The sequence below is a fragment of the Eleutherodactylus coqui genome, chromosome 1, assembly GCF_035609145.1.
Source record: "Eleutherodactylus coqui strain aEleCoq1 chromosome 1, aEleCoq1.hap1, whole genome shotgun sequence".
Classification (NCBI taxonomy): Eukaryota; Metazoa; Chordata; class Amphibia; order Anura; family Eleutherodactylidae; genus Eleutherodactylus; species Eleutherodactylus coqui.
In genome coordinates, this window is record NC_089837.1 from 472,232,421 (window position 1) to 472,253,187 (window position 20,767).

The 20,767-nt window shown below is 44.0% G+C and overlaps 1 protein-coding gene across 1 annotated transcript in view; it reads right to left on the reverse strand.

The window, feature by feature from the left end:
* Positions 1 to 201: 201 nt before the first annotated feature.
* The window catches only part of MBD6 (methyl-CpG binding domain protein 6), a 58,935-nt gene continuing 38,369 nt past the window's right edge, over positions 202 to 20,767 (reverse strand). Inside the window, exons 7-13 of the mRNA XM_066584426.1 lie at positions 19,940 to 20,640; positions 17,989 to 18,181; positions 17,718 to 17,896; positions 16,271 to 17,017; positions 12,366 to 12,418; positions 11,097 to 11,172; positions 202 to 8,465 (exon numbers count right to left, since the gene is read on the reverse strand). Coding sequence (XP_066440523.1) covers positions 8,394 to 8,465; positions 11,097 to 11,172; positions 12,366 to 12,418; positions 16,271 to 17,017; positions 17,718 to 17,896; positions 17,989 to 18,181; positions 19,940 to 20,640 — 2,021 coding nt within the window. The 3' untranslated portion in view covers positions 202 to 8,393. The remainder of the gene's footprint in view (positions 8,466 to 11,096; positions 11,173 to 12,365; positions 12,419 to 16,270; positions 17,018 to 17,717; positions 17,897 to 17,988; positions 18,182 to 19,939; positions 20,641 to 20,767) is intronic.

The window sequence follows — 20,767 nt, forward strand, 5'->3', positions numbered from 1 at the left end:
CCTTCGTCCCGTGTAAAATCTGCTATGATCCCGCGCTATCCCCTTGACGTAAGGGTACGTCGTTTTTTTTTGGGGGGGGGGAGGGGGAGGGGAGAAGGCTGGTGTCAATGATAAAGTAGCCATTCCGTGGACTTCTCCGCAGTGTATGTAAACGGAGAAGCTGATGTAAATACGAGAAGTAAAATAAAACTCGGACGCACATTAAATTTAAACATTACCACACTTTTCATTTTAATACTTGATACAAAATAAAAAGACCCCTCAATGATCAGAAAACATAAAATCTAAAAATGTTTCAAAATATTTTCATCTGTTAAATTAAAGTCAACTTCCATATAAAAAGCTAAAATTCACAATTGTAAAAGTTTGTCTTGTTTTTCCTTTTTTATTTTGTACAAAAAAAAAAAAATATTAAAAACTTAAAAGGAAGAAAATATTTTACATGAAAAGGCAAAAAGTGATACAAAATCCGATTTCTTGTTGACATATCGCTTCTATTTTTGTCTCATAAGTAACAAGACAAATGGGACTATACAATATTTACACGCAGAATAGGTTATACATTTGCATAATTGAGTTTACACGTTCGCTCCATCCCCGCTGAAGAGGTCTGAAATGCATTCGTTGAGAAGTGCTTTTGCCATCAGTTAGGAAGGAGAATAGAAGTCACTAGTTTCTTGAGCGACTGGTCTAAAACGGAGCTAGCTGTAGTGTGCAGTAACGGGATCAGCGCTACATTCTGGGATCTAGGCAGCAGAGATCATTGGGATTAGTGGCCATCACATGTCCGTGGGACAACCGTATGCACAAGTGGGCCTGACAACCATTACATCGCCGATCGCAATGTGGCGCTTACAGATTATACAGCACTTAGTGATCAAACAGTAGGGGCATATTCATCAATGCATGGAAAACATAGAAACCAGGTGGAATACAGCCAGCCAGAAGTGGGAGGGCGCTGACAGCCGCCCCTACCCCAGTACTACCGTACTGGTTTCTATTTTTTTTTTCCCCACGCTCCGAGCATGCTCGGACTGCAATGATGAATATACCCCAAATGAGGTGATTTCACATGCACTTTCATGATGCAGTTGGTTGAGCTCCGGCTTCTAACATGGGATGTTTTCTAATCATCTTTGCAGGATAAGTGATATGACAAAATACACACAGACACAGAATAATTATACAAAACAGGAAATAAAAAGTACTGCCATCACGTTTCAGAAAGGAAACATTGACGGAATTCATACATAGACATGTAGCGTGCCAGGATTCAATATGTGTCATGCTACATTGGGCCCCATGTCTATAGGGCTAATAAATAGAATATGGCTTTAGGAGTCTCTTCAAAAGAGGATCATTAAATAGCTTTTCAATTTATAGTCGTACAAAAATGAATCTAATAGTCATGAAGGGTAGATGGGAGGGTTAGAATGAGGATGTGTAGTGAAAATCAGATATTAGTATCAAAACGCAGAGAAAAGAGGTCAATTGGTTCCCATTTCCCAGGAGGAAGGTAAAAGAAGTAAAGACAGACTCAGAAGCGTGCTGGAGAGGTTCATGTAGTGAGAGGCTGAGGCTTGTAAGGAGTAGTGCTGGCCCAATGCCTAAAACTACCTAACATGAGTGCTAACAGAGGGAGACGTCAACAGCCAACAAGAAGAGCGTCAGGAACTGTTTGGATATATTGGAACTCTAACGATAAATTAAAGGGTTTGTCCAGTTGTAAACTATTGATGGCCTATCCTCAGATTAGGTTCCGTTGGCTGGGACCCCCACCAATCAGCTGTTTACCAAGCCCATCCATTAAACTGCAGGAAACACAGTTATATTCCCATTGCAATGGCCAGGTTTGGTATGGCAGTCCAAGTTCCTACTGAAATGCATGGGAATTTGGGCTGCAATACCAATCCTGACCACTACAGTGGAAATGGAGCTGTCTGTTTCCTGGAGAAATCAGCTGTGTACACCAGCCCAGTGAGCAGTTTATCAGCAAGGGTCCTGAATGACTGACCCCTGCCAATCTTTTATTGTTGACCTATCCTGAGGCTAGGCCATCAGTAGTTGGACAACCCCTTCAATGGGATCCATCGGGGTTCAGTTCAAAGCGCAACTGTCAACCCTGATGGCTCCATCAATAATGGAGGTGATGACATTAGTGTAAAGAGAGCAGCCTTATTAAACTACCGGTATGTGTAAATGGGGCATTCTTACAGTAGGTGGATGTATACATTTCTGGTCATAAACTGCATTATTTACAGCACAGCCTTAATGTGGATTGGGGGGGGGGGGGGTAGATGTTTTCCAGAGCATGGGCCACCTCACTATCGCGGCGGGTGAAGACGACTAGTAAAAGCTAGTTCATACAGAACCTTAACATTAAGGTGGATCCTAAGATGTACCTGGTGTCATAGAAGACCATGAAATGCTGACACAGTGCCGCAGCGTCAATAGTCCTAACTTAGGTGTACTAGAAGACCGTCACTTCTAAAATCTAGGGGATACAATCTTTCTAGAATTACTATAAAGGTCTAATGGGGATAGTAACAAGTCTGAAGTCGGGGCAAAGTATGTTAGTGTTCTGGGAGTTTTCTTTGCAAGTTCCTCTGCAGTCTCTTATGCTAAAACACCATCAAAACATTGTAAATGCACCGGTCATAAGCCAATCTATGCACCGCTATCACAAAAAGGTTCCCTGGGACTAAATATGATGGAGAGGGGAGGGGGAGTGGGGACCACGTTCTAATACATTTGTATTAAAAATCAGCCATTGTCTTTGTGTCAGCGGCTGTGATCATCGTCTTATGTGTATACAGCTGGGGGCAGGTTAATGCAGATGTACTGCCACCCGAAGATCTGCATACAGCACATAACACCCCTCTATTTACACAGGCGAGTGCAATACTGGGCTGAGTTTCTTGTAAACCAACATTTTTTACCTGTTTTACAAGAAAAACACATGGCATTGCAGAATATGCAGTTTTCAAGAACGTAAAAACAATTGCACGTTTCAACGGTAAAAATAGTAAAATCGCATGAAATTCACATTTACATGTTTGTGCAACGCAATTTTTTTCCTGCCCATAGGAACTAATGGGCAATTTCGGATCAGAATCTCCCCCAAAAAAGTGTCTGTGGTCTGAGAAAGAAAAAAAAGTGGTCGTGCAGAAGATGAGCACATTGAAATTAATGTATTCTTTTCACGTGCGAGTTCTGTCTATATCGCTATTGGACAGAACTTGCGTGTGAAACTCACCTGTGTAAGTGCAGACTAAAGGGGTTGTCCAGCATTAAAGCTCTACTCTTTTTTTCCTCTCAGATACAGCACTGCTCAACTGAACAGGGATGAGCTGTAATACCAAACAATGACCATGAAAAAAAAGTGGCGCTGTTTCCAATTTTAAAAAAGAGCCACTTTTCTAATCTGGACATCCAGTATGAGGAGATTTGTGTCCAATAGGCCTATTTAAACCCGGGGCAGCTTGTCGATGATTAACTTGTCTTATAATAGATGCACTTTACGAGTTTTAATTTACCAATTTTTACTTTGCTGCAAACAACCGATACATTGCTTAAAGGGAGTCTGTCGCCTAAAGCCAAGCTTATGGCCTGGCAGTAGGTGACCCCTGGAGATCGGGGATGTTAGTTTTACACTTACCTTCCCCGTCGTTTCCCCGGTATGAGCCCTGAAAGCTGCTATTGAATGCATTCAGCTGCGGCTTTCAGCGCTGCTACTGGGGGAACGACGGGGAAGGTAAGTGTAAAGCTTACATCCCCGGACCCCACGGCCCACCCATTTTCAGTGCATATTCCTAGCTTATAGGGCTCAAAGTAGGTGACAAACTCCCTTTAAGCAGATTGTCAACTCTTTGATACAAGATCTCTACAGTATATCATCTTGGAGCACAGTATCTCAATAGCCCCAAACTATTTCTAAATCCTTGGGACCTGTGTGTTAGGTCCTCACAGCCACACGCCTGGCCTAGCTGGAGGAAATTCACGTCTACAGAAGGTTTTTTAAAATTTCAAAAACTGCTAAATTAACATGAAAAAGCAATCTACCAAGTAAAAGAAAAATCACTGCAAAAACCACAAGCACACAAAGGGAGGGAAAAAGCAAACGGGAGCCTCGTGTCATCTTCATGTGTGGATCGAGTGTGGAGTCGCGCTCATCTCCAGTTCCGAGGTGGCGCTGTGGTAGCCATACTTGGGTGGTCAATCAGTATCATTACCACAAGCGTGTCTTTTATAATGTAGCGCAGTACATGGTCACTTCAGTGCACACATACTGGGGGAACGCCATCCGTGACTCAGGCCAATACCATCTTATGGTAGAAATCCTCATAGAAGAGCCGGCACATTGAACTACAAGTAATGACAATAACCGTCACTCAAATGGGTTTACCCATTATAGACATTTATGATAGACGGATGTCATTAAAGGTCTCATCTGTGGGTGTCCAAATGCTGGGATCAGCAACGATCCCAAGAATGGGGATGCCCAGTTCTAGTGGAGGGGGGCTGCATGTGCACCATTGCTCTATTATAGCCTATGGGAGATTAGAGACTATTTGCCCAACGTAGGACCTGTCTTTTCACAGATAGTCCATAAACAGAGCACAATTATTTCACTTCTCTATACTAAAATACACGATGATCTGTGTGTATTAACTGTTACAGTTAACCCTTTACATTCTATTTTAGAATATTGCGACTTGCTCTTGGTTTGGACTTGACCCTCAGAGTGTAGCTGCGTTTTGTTTCAGTCAGGATTTATATACTGGACAGAAAATTTAGGTCTACTGGGCCACCGGGCGTTTAGCTTTCAAGGGGTTTAGATATTTAAAAAAAAATAAAAAATTCTATATTTACGCTTATCTTCTCCTGTCTCCTGCAGTCCGGCAGGTCACATCACCTCATCTCACGCCAATCGATTCTTCTGCTTCCTGGGACATTACATACATTGCCGCCAGCCTCCTTCCTGCGTGACAATGTACGTTACGTCACTAGTTCACAGCCTAGCAGGGGGAGTGCCGAGCTAATGCAGACACTGTGCATGCCCACTGTCTCTGCAATAGATCAGCATTCCTTCCAAGCCACTGAACGCATTACATCACAGGGACGTGACGTTCACTGACCTGCAGGAAGAAGAATGCGAGGAATGCCGGCTTCATAACAAGCTGGCCGGCTGCAGGTGATGTGACCTGGGGGACTGGAGAAGATCAGCGAAGAGAAGATGCCTGTGGAGGAGTAGGGGAGTATAGAATTTTTTTTTTTCTAATAACAAAACCCTTTTAAAGGCGGCTTTACATGGGATGACCATCATGTGGCAGAGCGCCCGACAGCCGTCCCAACAATTACTGCTCACTGAATGGCGGTGGAATGCGTCAGAGATTTCTTCCGGCCTCCATTCACAGTAATCAGGCAGTTGTTTATAGATGTATATACGGGCCAATAATGGCTTAGTTTGTAGGCGATTTGTAAGTGTCTGGTGTTTACACAGAGCGACAATCGCTGGTGATCGTCCTTTTATGCAATTACTTGGGTAACTATCAGCCCGTGTAAAGCCACCCTTAGCCAAGAAAATCATATGGTTATTCCTAATATAAGGAACAGCGAGTCCCTGTATAAAACCGCATCGTTGGATAATCTGTATTTTGGAGCAGTGCCGCGCTAGTCCCAACTATATGACATAACCTTGTTGCAGATGTACACGGGCCACAGATGAAGGGGGGCGGGGGGGGGGGGGGGGGGGGATAAGACAGTGCCGGGTAGCGCTGAACATTTTTTCCAGGCCAATCATCTGGTCAGTAATTTATAGATAGTACCATAACGAAGAAACGACTGGCTGCGCAACTAAAAATGAAGACTTGTTATTTGTATTTTCAGAGGACCTGTAGCTCTCCCAATAGGTCAGTTTTAGTAAATACTTGTTTTCTCTACAAAATTACAATTCTGGAGCACCTCTGCATTGTGCGGTTCCTCTGTTATGCCTCCTGGAAATGTATGAATAAATTGACAATTGGGTGTTACCTTCCGACTGTGTCCCTACAGTCTGTCTAATCAGAGTTAACAGTATGACATGGTGCAAGGAAAATCATAGAATGGTTGACAACTTATTCACGAGTTTCCAAGAAAAAGAAAAGGTGTATTTAGACGGTGATGTCAAACTGTCCTTTCGTGAGACTGTGACATAGTGACCCGATATTTGTAAAAATGGCAGCAAAATTTTTGGAACGTACTAATTAACCTCGACATGTAAACGGACACTGAACGGAGGAAAAAAAAAAAGGGCAACAAGATTGTTCATTCTCAGGAAACACAGTATTTACCAAAGCAGACTTGTCAGCAGCAGCGACAGGTCCTCGTTATCCTTCCTATGGCATGCATTATTAATTACCTCTAAAAATAATGCTCTAATTACTTTTAAAGCAGGTCTTCTTCCCAGCAACCAATCACTATTCTCCACACACAATACCAGGATATAAAAAAAAAAAAAAACACGAATGTGATAATGTAGTTTACACGATAGTTAAAGAGGTTATCCGGGTACCAGACAGCTTTGCCCCTCTGGCTCCAAATGTCTTAAGACAACAAAAAGAGCAATACTTCCCCGCTCTCTGCAGTCCCGCAGTCCTCCCAGTGTTTGCTGTTGCTGATAATATCGGAAGTCACCTGACCACTGCAGCATCACCATAAGGAGTTGCAGTGTCACCGCCCGTGGCATCACGCTCACATCCTGGGCGCCATCCTGCCAGGAGTTCAGATTGGTGCTGCTGCATTGGTCAGGTGACTTTCAATGACATGATCAGCTACAATAAACACCGGGACCACAGCAAGGTTACAGCACTGGTTTTCCCGGCAGAAGACTGGTAAGTACTGCCCTTTTTCTTCTTTTAAGACAGTTGGAGCTATAGGGGCAATGTTGTCCCGTGACCCGACAAGCCCTTTAAGATCATTATGTTTTCCAGTTTGTAGTCGTTAAGGTCGTTATATCTTATTAATGCTGCATATTTCCTAATCGGACAGATTAAAAAGTGCATTGTTTAAAAATTAAGCATACTTGGAGATAATTGGTCACATATTCTCCAAGGGTCAACAATAATAAGTGGGACTCTCATCTATAGGATGGTGGAAACCTCAGTGGATGCAGATGATACATCAGGCCTTGCAATTAAAGTTGTTTTAAAACTCATGTTACTTCTATGCTCTCTGTTCAAACAGATCTAATGAAATGCTGCAGATCGTAGTAGAGCCCTCCAGTAGTTAAAGGGACAGTCACAACATGAGCATTTATGTCACATCCACAGGATATGCCGTAAATACTTGATAGCTGCGGACCCTACATTTCTGGGGACTTCTGCTAGTGGAAGAATAGGGGGTCTTGTGAACTCGTTTTGCGTTCCTAATTGATTTCAATGGAGAGGCGGCAGTCTGTGGGATTTTGTGTACGGGTAGTAACATCTAACAAACAGTAGTGTGGTTGTAAGTGTGTGACTGGAAAGTTGGCGAAAACCCAAGAAAATCCATGGCATGTGCATTAGTGGCCAAGACAATGACAGTCGTATCATACAAAAGTTTCCAAACCGAAAAGGTACCAGAATGTAGAAACAAAAAGGGAACAAAAATATATACATAAAAGAGAGAATAAATAAATTAAAATAGTGTAGTGGACAACAGAACCGCATGGAGAGGAGGTGGAGAATGCAGATTGTGCTTTTAGGAGCCTATCAGAATCACTTTAGAGTAGGTATCTAGTGGCGGTGTACTTGTATTAAACAAGTCCCCAGTATACGTCATTAGCGATGACTTTGCACAGCATGCTGGGAGTTTTACCAGTTTAGGAGGCACTAGGCATCTAGACCGGATTACAGTGTTTCTTCAGAGCCCATTTCTTGTTGTCAGCTGAAATATTACTATATACAAATAAGAATTTGGAGGTGAGGGATAAGGGCCGGCTCCCACCAAGACACCATTGGAAACTGCAGAGATATGCCACCCCACCCCCTTCTACAAAATAGGGCGTGCTTTTAAATATCTGTAATATAGCTAAGGATATACATTTCATAGCACAAGTGTTAAACCTCAAAAGGAGAATCAAATGATACAAAGTCCCAACACTAAATAAAGCACTCGAAATGGAGCTTACTGGGCCAAGGTCAGGGTACGGGCTGAAGCCCACCCTAGAGAGGAGCCTTGTGACTGTTCTCACCAGTGCCGCCTCTCACAACCGGAGAACTTGATGTGTCTTAAAGAGTATCATTCATGAAAGCTTTGCCTCGGGCTAGCAGAATAAATGTGGTGTAGGCTGGGGAGCGGGGAAGTGCCTTTGAGGTGAAGATGAGCAGACACCGGTCTGTTGGGTAAGGTACGGAGAAGGAGCGTATGAGATTCTAAATGATCCTCCGTCGCCTGTTCTTGGCTGGGCGACCGGGGCGGTTCTGGCGGATAATGGGACGTTCAACCTGTAAGACAATGATAAGCCGATATTATATATATAGATTTACTAATCCGCATATAACAAAAGGTGCATGACTACCATTGGTGTCTGATGCAGTTTGAGGTTTTAATAGAGATAAAAAAACGTAAAAGGGCTTAAATATGAAAAGACTATGAACGCTCTCCTATCCCAGCGGCTTCACATCCAGCGCTGCACCCCAAGTGCCCGCCGCATGCAACCGGTAAAAAGCTGCGGGCGATCACAAGCATTGTGCACACGACCACTCAGCTGCTCACAGGCTTCAGCGGTGATCTGTCTTTGGCTGCTGAAGCCTGTGAGTGGCTGAGCGGTTATGTGTACAATGAATCACATGTGATCGCTAGTTGTCTCTTCCGAGTTCCGTCTGGCGGGCACTGAGGCTGCAGCACTGGATGGGGAGCCGCTGGGGTAGCAGAGTATTCAATTTCTTTTCATTTAAGCCCTTTTAACTGATTTTTTTTATGTCCCATAAAACCCCTTTAAAGCTAGAATTTGAATAAAAAAATGAAAGAAAAATAAAATGAAACAGTATTCAGAGTAGTGCGCTACCTTGTAAGGCCTTAGTCAGACGGGCGTTTTTTCGCGCGATTTGCGGATCGCATGACGGATGCGCATCCGCAAATCGCGTGACCGGTGCGCGCAAGTCGCCCGCAAATCGCCCGAAAATCTGCTCCTAGCCGCGTTTCATTAGAAACGGGCCGGAGCTGTCCAGCGCATTGCATTCAATGGAGACGGCAATAGAGCCGTCTCCATTTAAAGCAATGCGCTGCGGGCGAGTGTGGGATGAATTGTCGGGAAGGGCTTAAATATATAAGCCCTTCCCTGCAATTCATCCTAAAATGTGTTAAAATAAAAAAAAATTGTATACTCACCTTCTCCCGGCAGCCGGAGCTCCGCGCGGCCGTCCTGCAGTGGGTGTGAAGGGGGTGTGAGTCAGACCTGCCCCCTGATTGGCTCAGCGTTGAGCCAATCAGAGGCATGCCTCACTCACACCCATTCATGAATGGATGTGAGTCAGACCTGCCCCTGATTGGCTCAGCGCTGAGAGGCAGCAGTCACTCACCCATTCATGAATTCATGAATGGGTGTGTGAGTGAAACCGGCCTCTGATTGGTCAGGGCTGTGGCCAATCAGAGGCAGATCATTCAGCAGGCGGGGATTTTAAAGCCCCGCCGGCTGAATAGTGCCGAGAAGCAGTTCAGGAGAACTGACAGCGGCCGCGGCTGGACTCCGGCTGCAGCGGAAAGGTGAGTATACAATTTTTTTTTATTTTAACACATTTTAGGATGAATTGCAGGGAAGGGCTTATATATTTAACCCTTTCCCGACAATTCACCCCGCGCACGCCGGCAGCCCATTGCTTTCAATGGAGCGGCTGTATTGCCGCTCCATTGAATTCAATGGGCAAACATCGTTCTTCTCTGCCACACCTGTTACAGCTGTGGCAGAGAAGAATGATTTGTCTTCTATATGTTCCCAATGGGGTCGGCGTTGCTGCCGCCGGCCGCATTGAGCGCATATACAGAAGAGAACAGGAATTGCAGATCGCTGATAGGTGCGATCTGCGATTTTTTTGTTCTATAATTTATCGGACGAGCGCATAAAAAGCGCTCATGTGTCCGATACCATTGCAAAGCAATGGTTTTATAAAATCGCCGGACGCATGCGCATGTGCAAATCGCGGCTAAAAACGCCCGTCTGACTAAGGCCTAAGGGTGTATTCACTCTGTACTTGCAGTGTATATTTGACATGTGTATCAGCAAACCACCCAGTGGGTGCTTCAAATGTATCCAAAGGTCCCAATTTTAAGAAGAGTCCTTTTAACTTCTGTCAGGCGGATTTGCTTTTTTTTTTGTATTGTATTGCAGGGGTGTCCAATTTGGGGACCCCGGTCTGAATCCAGACATTGCAGACCTGGTATAATGGATGTATTGGAGGAGGGCAGAGTCTCTGCCAATACATCTATGATGGCAGATCTTCAATCAGGAGCGAAACTACTACTGGGGGCCGGCATACAAGAATGGATGCTGGTCAATACCCGGACATTGTTTGCACCAGCACCTGGAACCGATAGGGCAAGTATACTTTGTTTTGTATAGCCTGGGTTCCACACTAAGTTTACAGGTCCCATCTGGGGCCCAAATTCAGTTTAGGGATCTGGACTAGGGTCTGCATTCATTTCAGGGGTCAAGTCTGGGGTGGATATTCATTTTAGGGATCCTAATTCACTGCAGGGGTTCCAGTCTTGTGTCTGCATGTATTTTAGGAGTCTCCTGGCTGGGATCTGCTTTTCACAAAATATTATCTAAATAATTGTACAAATTGTTTGAAAAGCAATACTGTTACCATTGGGGTTCAACTGGGACCTTCACATGACCGCCTTACTAAAACTAGCCGAGTACCCCTGCTGTACAGAGTAATGAAGTCAGCTATGCTTTTCTATACAGAGACATCCAATGTACAGCGTGAATACACCCTAATACGTCCTGTCACAGAGGTGTAGACCATATAAAGTGGATCTTGCCAACAAGATATTTTGTAACCCGACTGCTGACCCATATAAAACACTATGTCCTCCTCTACGAGAGCTCGGAGCACACTGCAGACGACGCTTACATTTAAACCATTGGTGGGATCCATAGTTGGCCATTTTGCAGGAACAGCTTCTATACGAGAACCCATCCTCTGGGAACTGAAACCACAAAGAAGATATTAGAATCATAAGTCGATGTCTCAGTGCGCTGTGAAAACATTTTTATGGTTTTTACAAGTTGCAGTGCCCCGTGTAAAAACCGTGATCACATATGTTCAGTTAAATCTATCCCTGCTCACACCTACACAGAAAGCAGTTATCATTGTCCCCCATGCTATATACACAGTGGAACTGCAGCCCAGTCAAGTTATCTACAAGACTGCTAGCTCACAATTGCATTCCCCTCTTACACCGTAGACATTGCCTTAAGTCAGTGCAGATGCTGCTGTAATCACAGGATCAGCAACTTCTCTCCACAGCCACACCGACAGCTTGTAAGTCCCTGTTTGGGTAAAGGCATCTTTACAAGGACAACTGTCGGATGCATAAGCGCCCAACAGTCTTCCCAACAACTAATGCTCCTATGCTTTCACACGGAAGCTACAGTAGTTCAATGAGTGGATCTCTTCTGGCCGGCCGCCTCCATTCAAAGATTGAACAACTCCTGTTTACACTGAACGAAAAGTTGCTTAGTTTCAGTAATAAATGTCGACCCAACCTGTTAGTCGATCGCTAAAGGTGAGCTTCAGGGGCAACATTTGAAAATCCTGATAAACTACAATAGAAGAATTCATTAAAGAGGTTTTCCAGGGAAATACTATCAATGATCTATCCTCAGGATAGAATTGATCAGCTAGGGTCCACCGCTCAGGACCCCGGACAAGCAGCTGAATGGACATTCGCTGTCAGCGCTGCTACACACAGGTATAGAGCGAAAGCTGCTGCTTCGACCCTTGTAAAGTGACCAGCGCTTGTAATGGCAGGTGCAGCTTTCATTGAAATGAATGACGGCTATATCTGCAATTACAAGCGCTGGCTACTACGATGGGGACGAAGCAGCAGCTTCCACTCCAACCCGTGTGTTTAGCACCTCTCATTGAAATGAATGACAGCAAATACAAGCGCTGGCCGCTACACACTAGTTAGAGGAGCAAATTCCGCTCCGACCCCTCCCTGTGTAGTGGTGCAGACAATAGGCACCGGCTCAGCTGATCGGCCAGGATCCCAAGCGGCGGACCCCCAGCCGATGAAATCATTAGTATTTTGCCTGGAAAATCCCTTAAATGAGTGTGGGCATCCATAGGGTATAATTGTTTATACTATACATGCACAACTGTTACAATTTGACCTACTTTTGGCCTCTTCTTCTTCCTCTACGGGAGCGTTTCAGCAGCTGGGGTGGCACCTGATGGGCAAAGAACAGTTCAGTTCCTGAGAGTATTAAAAAGTCAAAATATACTTTTTCTTTTCACACTTGTTTCCTTTTATGGTCAACTTTTTTTTCTGTATCTACTAGGAAGGACCAGATTACTCTCCGAATAAACCTCCTGCTAAATAGTAAAGCTGGCATTACACTGGCAGTATTAGACGGCTCTATGGTGAACAAGTTGGCATTAACAGCTGTCCTGCAAAGTCTGATGATTTGAACCATAACTTCATATAGCTCATTAAATGTTCTGGGACGATAGCTGGCGAGACTTCATCGACAGTTTGCACATGCCTACCAAAGCCTGTCTGAACTATAGATTAACCCCTAATGACTGCCCATATGTCTTTTTACGGTGGCTGTTAAGGGGCCTTTTCACGGCACTGCATCAAGTAGTCTGGCATGCGCCTCCTGTGCCAGGAAAGACAGCCTGGCATTTGCTTTAACAGCGGCGACCAGAGAAACTGCCAATGCCCTTGACATGCGCTGGTCTATGTGACCACATCAAGTAAAGGGCTGACAGAGCGAGGGGGACACCTGGGACACTATCGGACACCTGAGATGTGATTTGGGGGTCCTCCAATGAGTTGCTCTGGTGTACAGAGGCTTGAAGATGACCTCCGGGTCTTACCAGGTACGGTGGCCTATGACGCCAAGTCTGTGGCTGAGCATCATAGGCTCTATAATACACTGCTATACTGAAGTATTGTACTGTATTATAAGAACAATCAAAAGTGATGAAATTCAAATCCCCTAGTAGGAAAAAAGTAAAAATAAATAAATAAATTTAAAAAGTCAAAACCCCACCTCTCCCCCTCAGTATGTAAAGAAAGCCAAACACATAAATAAAAATACCACAAATTTGGTATCGCCGCATTCACAATGACCCAGGTAAAAAAGTTAGTGCATTGTTTAACCCGTATGGTGCAAATCGTGAAAAAATACAATTAATTAGTCTATTCGCTTGACAAAAAAAAACAGAATAGAAAGTGATCAAAGAGCCGTATGGACCAACAAAAGGTACTATGCAAGAGTACAACTAATCCTGCAACACAGAACCATTGACAAAAAAAGAAAAATGCTAGGGTTTTTTTAAATTCGTCAATTAAAAAAAAACAAAAAAAAAAACCCTCCCCTAAAGGACCAGACACTTTTTAGCAATTTTACCCTTGCGGTGGTTTTATGGCTTTATTTATTTTTCCTAACCTGCCAAAATTATTTTTGCTGCATTTTTTTCCCATCACATATAGGGCTATAAGAGCTGGTCAGGGGTCTGACATGCTGGGGGTCACTGGTGATCACATCATCAGTGGGTCCAATGCATGAAAAGGCACTTCTGCTTCCTCTACATAAAGCTCACTGAGCGCTATGTGGCCTGTAAAAGAGGAGGCAGAAGTGGTTAAAAACTACCTCGGTCTTTTCCTTAGGGTCTTCTGCTGTGTCTGACAGCCGAGAATCCGACCTGCTCTTGATAGAAAGCAGGCGCTTTAAGCCCTTGCTGTATATTTACTTATAGCCAGGATTAAAGCCCAAAATTAACCCTTAAGGTCCAGGCTGTTTTGTACCTTAAGGACGAGACACTTTTTTAGGGATTTTACCCATGTGGCGGTTTTACATTAGTATATTTATGCTAAAATAAAAGTACGGGAACAGGTTCCTCTATTTGTTTTGGACGTTTTAATATATAGTATGTATGGTTTTGGTTTGCAGGGCGCATACAGCGATGGTTTTTGTTGGCGTCTGCTTTGTGTTATTCCCTTCTTTTGTATGTATTGTTGTTTTATTCTGTAATTTTTATTTACTTATTTATGTTATTTTTACTATCTATGTCCCCCATGATATCATATAAGACCTCTGGAGGGCATTCATTTATTGAGCACTGTGTACTCGGGGAAGCAGAAGGCAGAAAGAGTTAAATACCCCTCCTGCCTTCTCCTCAGGGTTATCAGCTGTCACTAACAGTTAAAAACCCTTCCAGCCTCTAATTGATTGCAGAGCCAAGAGGCTTAAAGCTCCGCTGTAATTTTACATACGGCTAAGCTTTAGGCTGGATTCACATGAGCGTATATCGGCTCGGTTTTCACGCCGAGCCGATATACGTCGTCCTCATCTGCAGGAGGTGGGGGGATGAAAGAGCCAGGAGCAGGAACTGAGCTCCCGCCCCCTCTCCACCCCCTCTCCGCCCCTCTGCACTATTTGCAATGAAAGGAGGCGGGACGGGGCAGGGCTAAGTTCGGAGAATTAGCCCCGCCCCTCCCCATTGCAAATAGTGCAGAGGGGCGGAGAGGAGGCAGAGAGGGGGCGGGAGCTCAGTTCCTGCTCCTGGCTCTTCCACCCCGTGAAAACCGAGCCAATATACGTTCCTATGAATCCAGCCTTAAGCCCGGGACCAGGCGCCGTAAATTTACAGTGCCTGGTCCTAAACGGGTTAAGAATATTTACAGCTCTTAGTCGGTTAAAAAAAAAGGAAGAAAAAGTAATTTAAAAAAAAAAAAAAACACTATGTAAATTTGGTATCAATGTAATCATACTGAATGAGTTGAACACGTTTATATAAGCAAAAAAAAAAAAAAGTCACAAAAAACAAGCCCTCATACAGCCATGGCAACGGAGACATTTAAGCGATGGCTCTAGTGATTCATGTTAAACACTTTGTTTCTTAACCCCTTCCACTGTAGCCCTTTTCATAGCTTTTAATTTCCCCACATCACAGCTGCAGGAGGGTTTGTGTTTTGTGGGAGGAGCTGTATTTTTCGTTGGTGCAGTTTAACCTTTCATATATGAATTGAAAAACATTTTTTTTTTATTTCTCAGTGCAGTGAAGTTTGAATAAACGAAATCCTGACATTTTATGGAGTTTGTTTTTACAGCGTGGAATGTATGTTCTCTTTATTCCGTTTGGCAGTATAGTTACAGAAATACCACATTTATATATTTTTTCGTTGTTCTACATTTAAAAATGTACTTTCTGTGAGCATTTGTTAACCACCCCAACGGTTTTTTTTTTTACATTTTTGCATAGATGGAGCTGTGAGAGTGCATGTTTTTTGAGTGGTGACCTGTAGTTTTTATTGGTACCATGATGTGGTACATATGACTTTTGGATAGCTTTTTTTAAACATTTTTCTTGGACACGCAATGATCAAAAAAAAAAAAAAGCACAATTCGGGCATTGTGGGAGTTTTTTTGCCTGATAACATTCAACATGCGGGATAAATAATGTGCTATATCAATTTCTTTATTTTGATGCAACGACTTAGGGAAGGAGGGTTTAAACTTTTAATATTTTTAAAATTAATTCAAAATAATAATTTAAAAAACTTTATTAATCTTATTTTTGCTTTTTTTCCCATTCACATAGGGGACTTGTACATGTGATCAGATGATTGCTAGCTCAATGTTCTGCAATACTTCAGTATTGCAGTATATTGTACCTTTATGTGCATCCTATTAAGCTCCACCACAGGCAGGACATAATAGAAAGCCATCCATACAAAAACTGAACAGCAGCATGCAATCTTCTTGCAGGTTGGCAGAGGGAGCCCAGTCCCCCTGTCAGGCCATTTAAATGCTGCTGTCACAACTGACTGAGGCATCTATAGGGTTTACTGTCAGGATCAGAGTGATCTTCAATCATGGCAGTTATGGTCGGATGTCAGATGTCAAAAACTGGTGTTACTCGCTCCATGTAGACCAGGCTTGGTTTCCAAACACAGTCTATAGAATGACACCCGGCATCTGGGAAGGGGGCACTTTAGAATAAAGTGAATTATCTGGTTATTACACAATGGTGCATTAATACTCTGCATGGTTATTTCATTCAATACATACATCCACCTCCTGCTCCCTTGGCTGTTCTCCTTCCTCATGCCAATGGTGAGTAAATGGAGGGATTCCCAGCACTGGCTGTGCGATTTCCTGGCTCTGTCCCGCCTCCTCTCCATCATTCTGCGAGGTATCTTCCCCATTAAATCTCCAGTAAGGGTGCCTGGAGCTGGATAACCTATCACCACGTGGCCGACGGCCATAAGATCTCTCGGCTCTAGATCGACCATTGAACCTGTAGCCCCGCTCTTTGCCCTTAGAAAGATCCATTTCATGAAGGTTTACTGTGTTGGATGGGTGAGGGGAAGCCATCCATGGGAGAATGTTGTTTGGGGAAGCTCCATTAGGGATCTCAGATGGAATGACAGAATCAGTCAGCAGTCTACACTTTTTTAGTGGAGATGCCTCTGGTTCTGCCTCTGAGACAGAAGGGTCCATTGAGTGGGATAACATGTCTGTTCTTGGGGGGTCAGAAGGTGTGTCTGGAGGGAGGTCGGTGCGGACTGGTCCCTGAAAATGGGGGCCTTTAGGGATGGGGCTGGATTCAAAGGCACTTGAGGTGTTGGAGACAAAAGAACCAGGCCGTGAGGAGATCGGTGGCAAAGTTTGAGACTTGTTAGTCACATCGGCTCGTTGTAGAGGAAAACTTGAGTCCAAAGCCTGCTGAGAATTTGACGGGATTTGTGATGTAGGTGTAATGCAGATTTCTGGGTGGGGTGATGGGTTGACTTCTTTTTCTAGTGTTGAATTGTTCTGTGGTGAGAGACAGTAAACAGTTTAAGTCACAGAATAATTAATAGAAGGGTTGGGAATGACAAAAATGGAACTTAAACTGACCCTTCAAGTCCTGGAAAACAAAGATGGCGACACCAGCATCCCCGACTACCTGATGCACACTATGCATCATTAGTCTATGACACTACACACTGCTTTGATTGGCCAGCGCTGCCCATGTGAGCAGCAGTGGCCAGTCAGAGCAGCATATAGTTTTTCTTTGACCATTAATGCATACTACGGTAATACACAGTGTGCATGAGGTAGTCAGAGAAGCTGGTGATATACAGGGGGTGCACAAAAATATGGAAACACTGTACAAAATGCATGGGATTTTAATAATTAGAACTGAGCTGCCCTTTTAACCCCTGCTTGCCACCAAATTTGTGTTTACGTCACCTCTTGCCCTGCTCTGGGTGGTTTTGGGAGCCAGCTAGTAACCACAGCTGATTGGCTCAAACCACTGACCAATGGAACCTTGTTGCTTGGGCAGATGTTCACTTCTGCCCGGCAACATCTGTGTCATATTACGTCCACCTAAATTTGGTCTCTGCATGTCTTATTGAAATATAGTTTACAATCTCATGTAACTTAAGACATGGATTTATGGTGTTTCCATAATTTTGTCCACACTCCATCCCCATATATGAAGCAGCAAAAATAAAGAGAAAGGAGTTACCTGGTTGTTGCTGCGCTGTCCTTGCATAAGAGATTGTCCCTGGAAGAACTGCATTCCCAGAGAGCCTGGGAGAGAAGGTAAAAAAGCCTGCTGGTTTTGTAGCAGGGTATGTGCCCCCAAAAGAGACTGGAGGCTTCCCATCTGGGCACTTGTGCTAGTGTTCAGCGCTGCAAGATCCCCTGTAAAAGTGTAGGGTTTAGTTATATCAGTTTACACATGACTCCTCCAACAATATCATTCTTTTTTTACTTTGGGTGTTACTTGTTCCTACCTAATAGTCCAGCAGTAAGCAACGGGTTGAGCAGAGGAGGCATCAGCGTATTAAGCCTGCCGGGTGGTTGTGAGTGTTGGAGGTGGAATGGGCTGTGTGGTTCGGACGGAGGGATCTTCCCCTCTGATAAGGCAGGCGAGTTAGTGGTTGTAGTGATGGCGCCAGATCCGGTACAGGACGTATTGATACAGCTCTGAAATAGGAACGCAAATACAATTAAACATTTATTTTAAATCTGTCATTTTCATGAGATTCATAAAAAGGTTTTCCAGTTTATATAAAGCCTAATTACTGGATAAACGTAAAGTTCTACGAATATACTTGCGCTTCGATTACACTTCAAACGCGTCATGTAAAGCACCATGGGAAACTTAGCCCTTGCTTAACTCCTAAACAAGTGCAAGGAGGGCAACACTGACACTTCCAGTGTGTTTCTAATTCTACCAATGACTGATATATCCCATGTCCTCCTTCCTATTTTCAAAAGTGGAGTTAAATTCAATATGGCGGAGTTCAAAATGGCCACAGAAATAAAGTATTCATCAAAAATATGCAGCCTCCCTCCCATTCAATACTTTCCCCCGTTGAAAGTCAATTTGTTTTCCTATTATTACAAGAGTTAAACAGGTGTTTCCAGACTTTTGCCTTGCCCTGTATTTTATCCCACACAGCACTGGCTAGGCTAGACTGGATACAATTGCATTTGCTTCTCATACGACAAGATGACCAGCTCTGTGCTGATTTACAGCCTCTGAATGCAAACAAGAGTGTACTCATTCATTGACAGCAAACAAGAGAGCTTGAAACTGTAAACAGTATAGTAGAAAGTTATGTGACTTTTCATTTATATTGTGATTAAAGTCACTGCACAAGTTTTGTTCAGTAGTGGTCCAGGTGCTGGGACACCCCACACTCACTGATCACTAGGACAAAGCAGCGGAACCGCTTAGCAGAACACTGTCTCTGCTCATCAGCTGCAGACTCACAGACTTTCTACTGAGCCTGCCTGCAGCTGGTGAGCAGAGACAGCATTCAGCCGAGCACTTATGCTACTTTGCTCTAGCAATCAGTGGGGTACCCAGCTCCCAGAGCCACACCAATCAAAACTATTGACAGGTCAAATATTTTTTGGAAGAGTTTTACACTGTAAGCATTAGTAACCTAAAAATGTAAGTCCCCTTAAGTATGTAATGTATGCGGGGTGACCGGAAGCAAACAGACCCCATTATAGTCAACGAGGTCCATTCGATTCCATCATAAAAAGGAACCGCTCGTCTAGCAATTAAGCACTGAGCACTGCTTATCAGGATGTATTTCCAGAGCAATAGTGGCGTCACTGAAGTGACTCTGTTCTTGTGCCTCCCCCCCCCCCCCCCAACACCACAATCAAACGCTTGCAGTTACAGCATTAATTGCGGCTTTCCCAAGTTGTTTACTTTACTACAAGGAAGACAAGCAGGTCAAATCGGTCACCAGTGACCCAGCAAATGCTGTGAACAGAAGTAGGACACCCATAAGAGGGGACGGGTGACTGAGCCAGCACTGATCTTTGCTCTACACAGTCGGGTGGAGGAGGACCCCTTGGCATCAGTGGACAGTGTGGCCAACTCTCACTTCCTGGACACAGCATTAATGGGCATGTTTGTGACATGCATGAGGAGCAGGTCTAGTACAGGTGCCTAGATGCATGAAGAAATTGAATTTTTGTTTCCTAAAGTTGCAGTACAACTGGTCGCAAATGGCGACAAGAGAATAAAGTCTTGTCGCCATTTGAAAATTGTGTTACATTAGCAACCATTTTGGTCACCATTTTAACATCCATTAATAAAAGCAGATCTTATTGCATACAGATTGATTAGAATGTAATCAATGTAAGATGTACTACATGGTCTTTAGTAATCTCCTCCATCATTCAGGAGGCCATAATGGAAAAAACAAAAATCCATCTTACCTGTCCAGGGCAGGTGGAGGAGTCAACAGCCCCAAGACTGGCAGCCAGTAGTGCTGAATTCAAAGCCATGAGGGCTGGAGAAGCAGAGACAGGTGGGAATAGCAATGGTTGAAGGGTGTTTTCAGGGAACGCCTCAGGCAAGGTAAGTGGTGTCTCATGTTTGTCGGCTGTGTCATTCTGTGGAGCAGGCAAAGAGTCCAACAAAGGTGCAAGGGATGACAAGAGGGAGCTTTGCTGTTGGTTTTGTGGTGGAAGATCGAGCTGCGGTAGCCCCAGCGCTCCGAGTGGTAAAAGAGGATTCTGTAGTAGAGATGCCATTAATAAAGCCTGTAGAGCATTGGAGTCAGGGTCACTCATAGCAGAAGGCAGCGCCATAGGTGGGTTTTGAAGTCCCAACAGGCCAAGATCTGCACTACCCAATAAAGAGGAGGAAAGCAAATTAAGCAAACCTTGGTTAAAAAGCTGTTGGTGCTGATTCAAGCTGAGGGAAAGGGGCAATGACCCCAGCATCGCTAAGTTTAAAAGGGCAGGGGCAGCAGAAAATGGCATGACGTTCTCTTGTCCCAAAAACGAGAAGCTATCCCCAGCATTACTCAGGGAACATGGCAGCTCATTGCCGCCTTCTGCAACATTGCTCTGGGGCAGGCCAGGGACAGGAGATTTTGGTACTGGAGATGGACTGGGTCGGCCAGAACAGGATGCTAGAACAGAAATGAGAAAAACGGTTATAAAACTGACAACATATACTAGAGGTCCTTTAAATAACATACACGTGAATCGTTTTATGAAATCATGGCAGAAAGTTAAGCAACTGAGGCACAACTACAG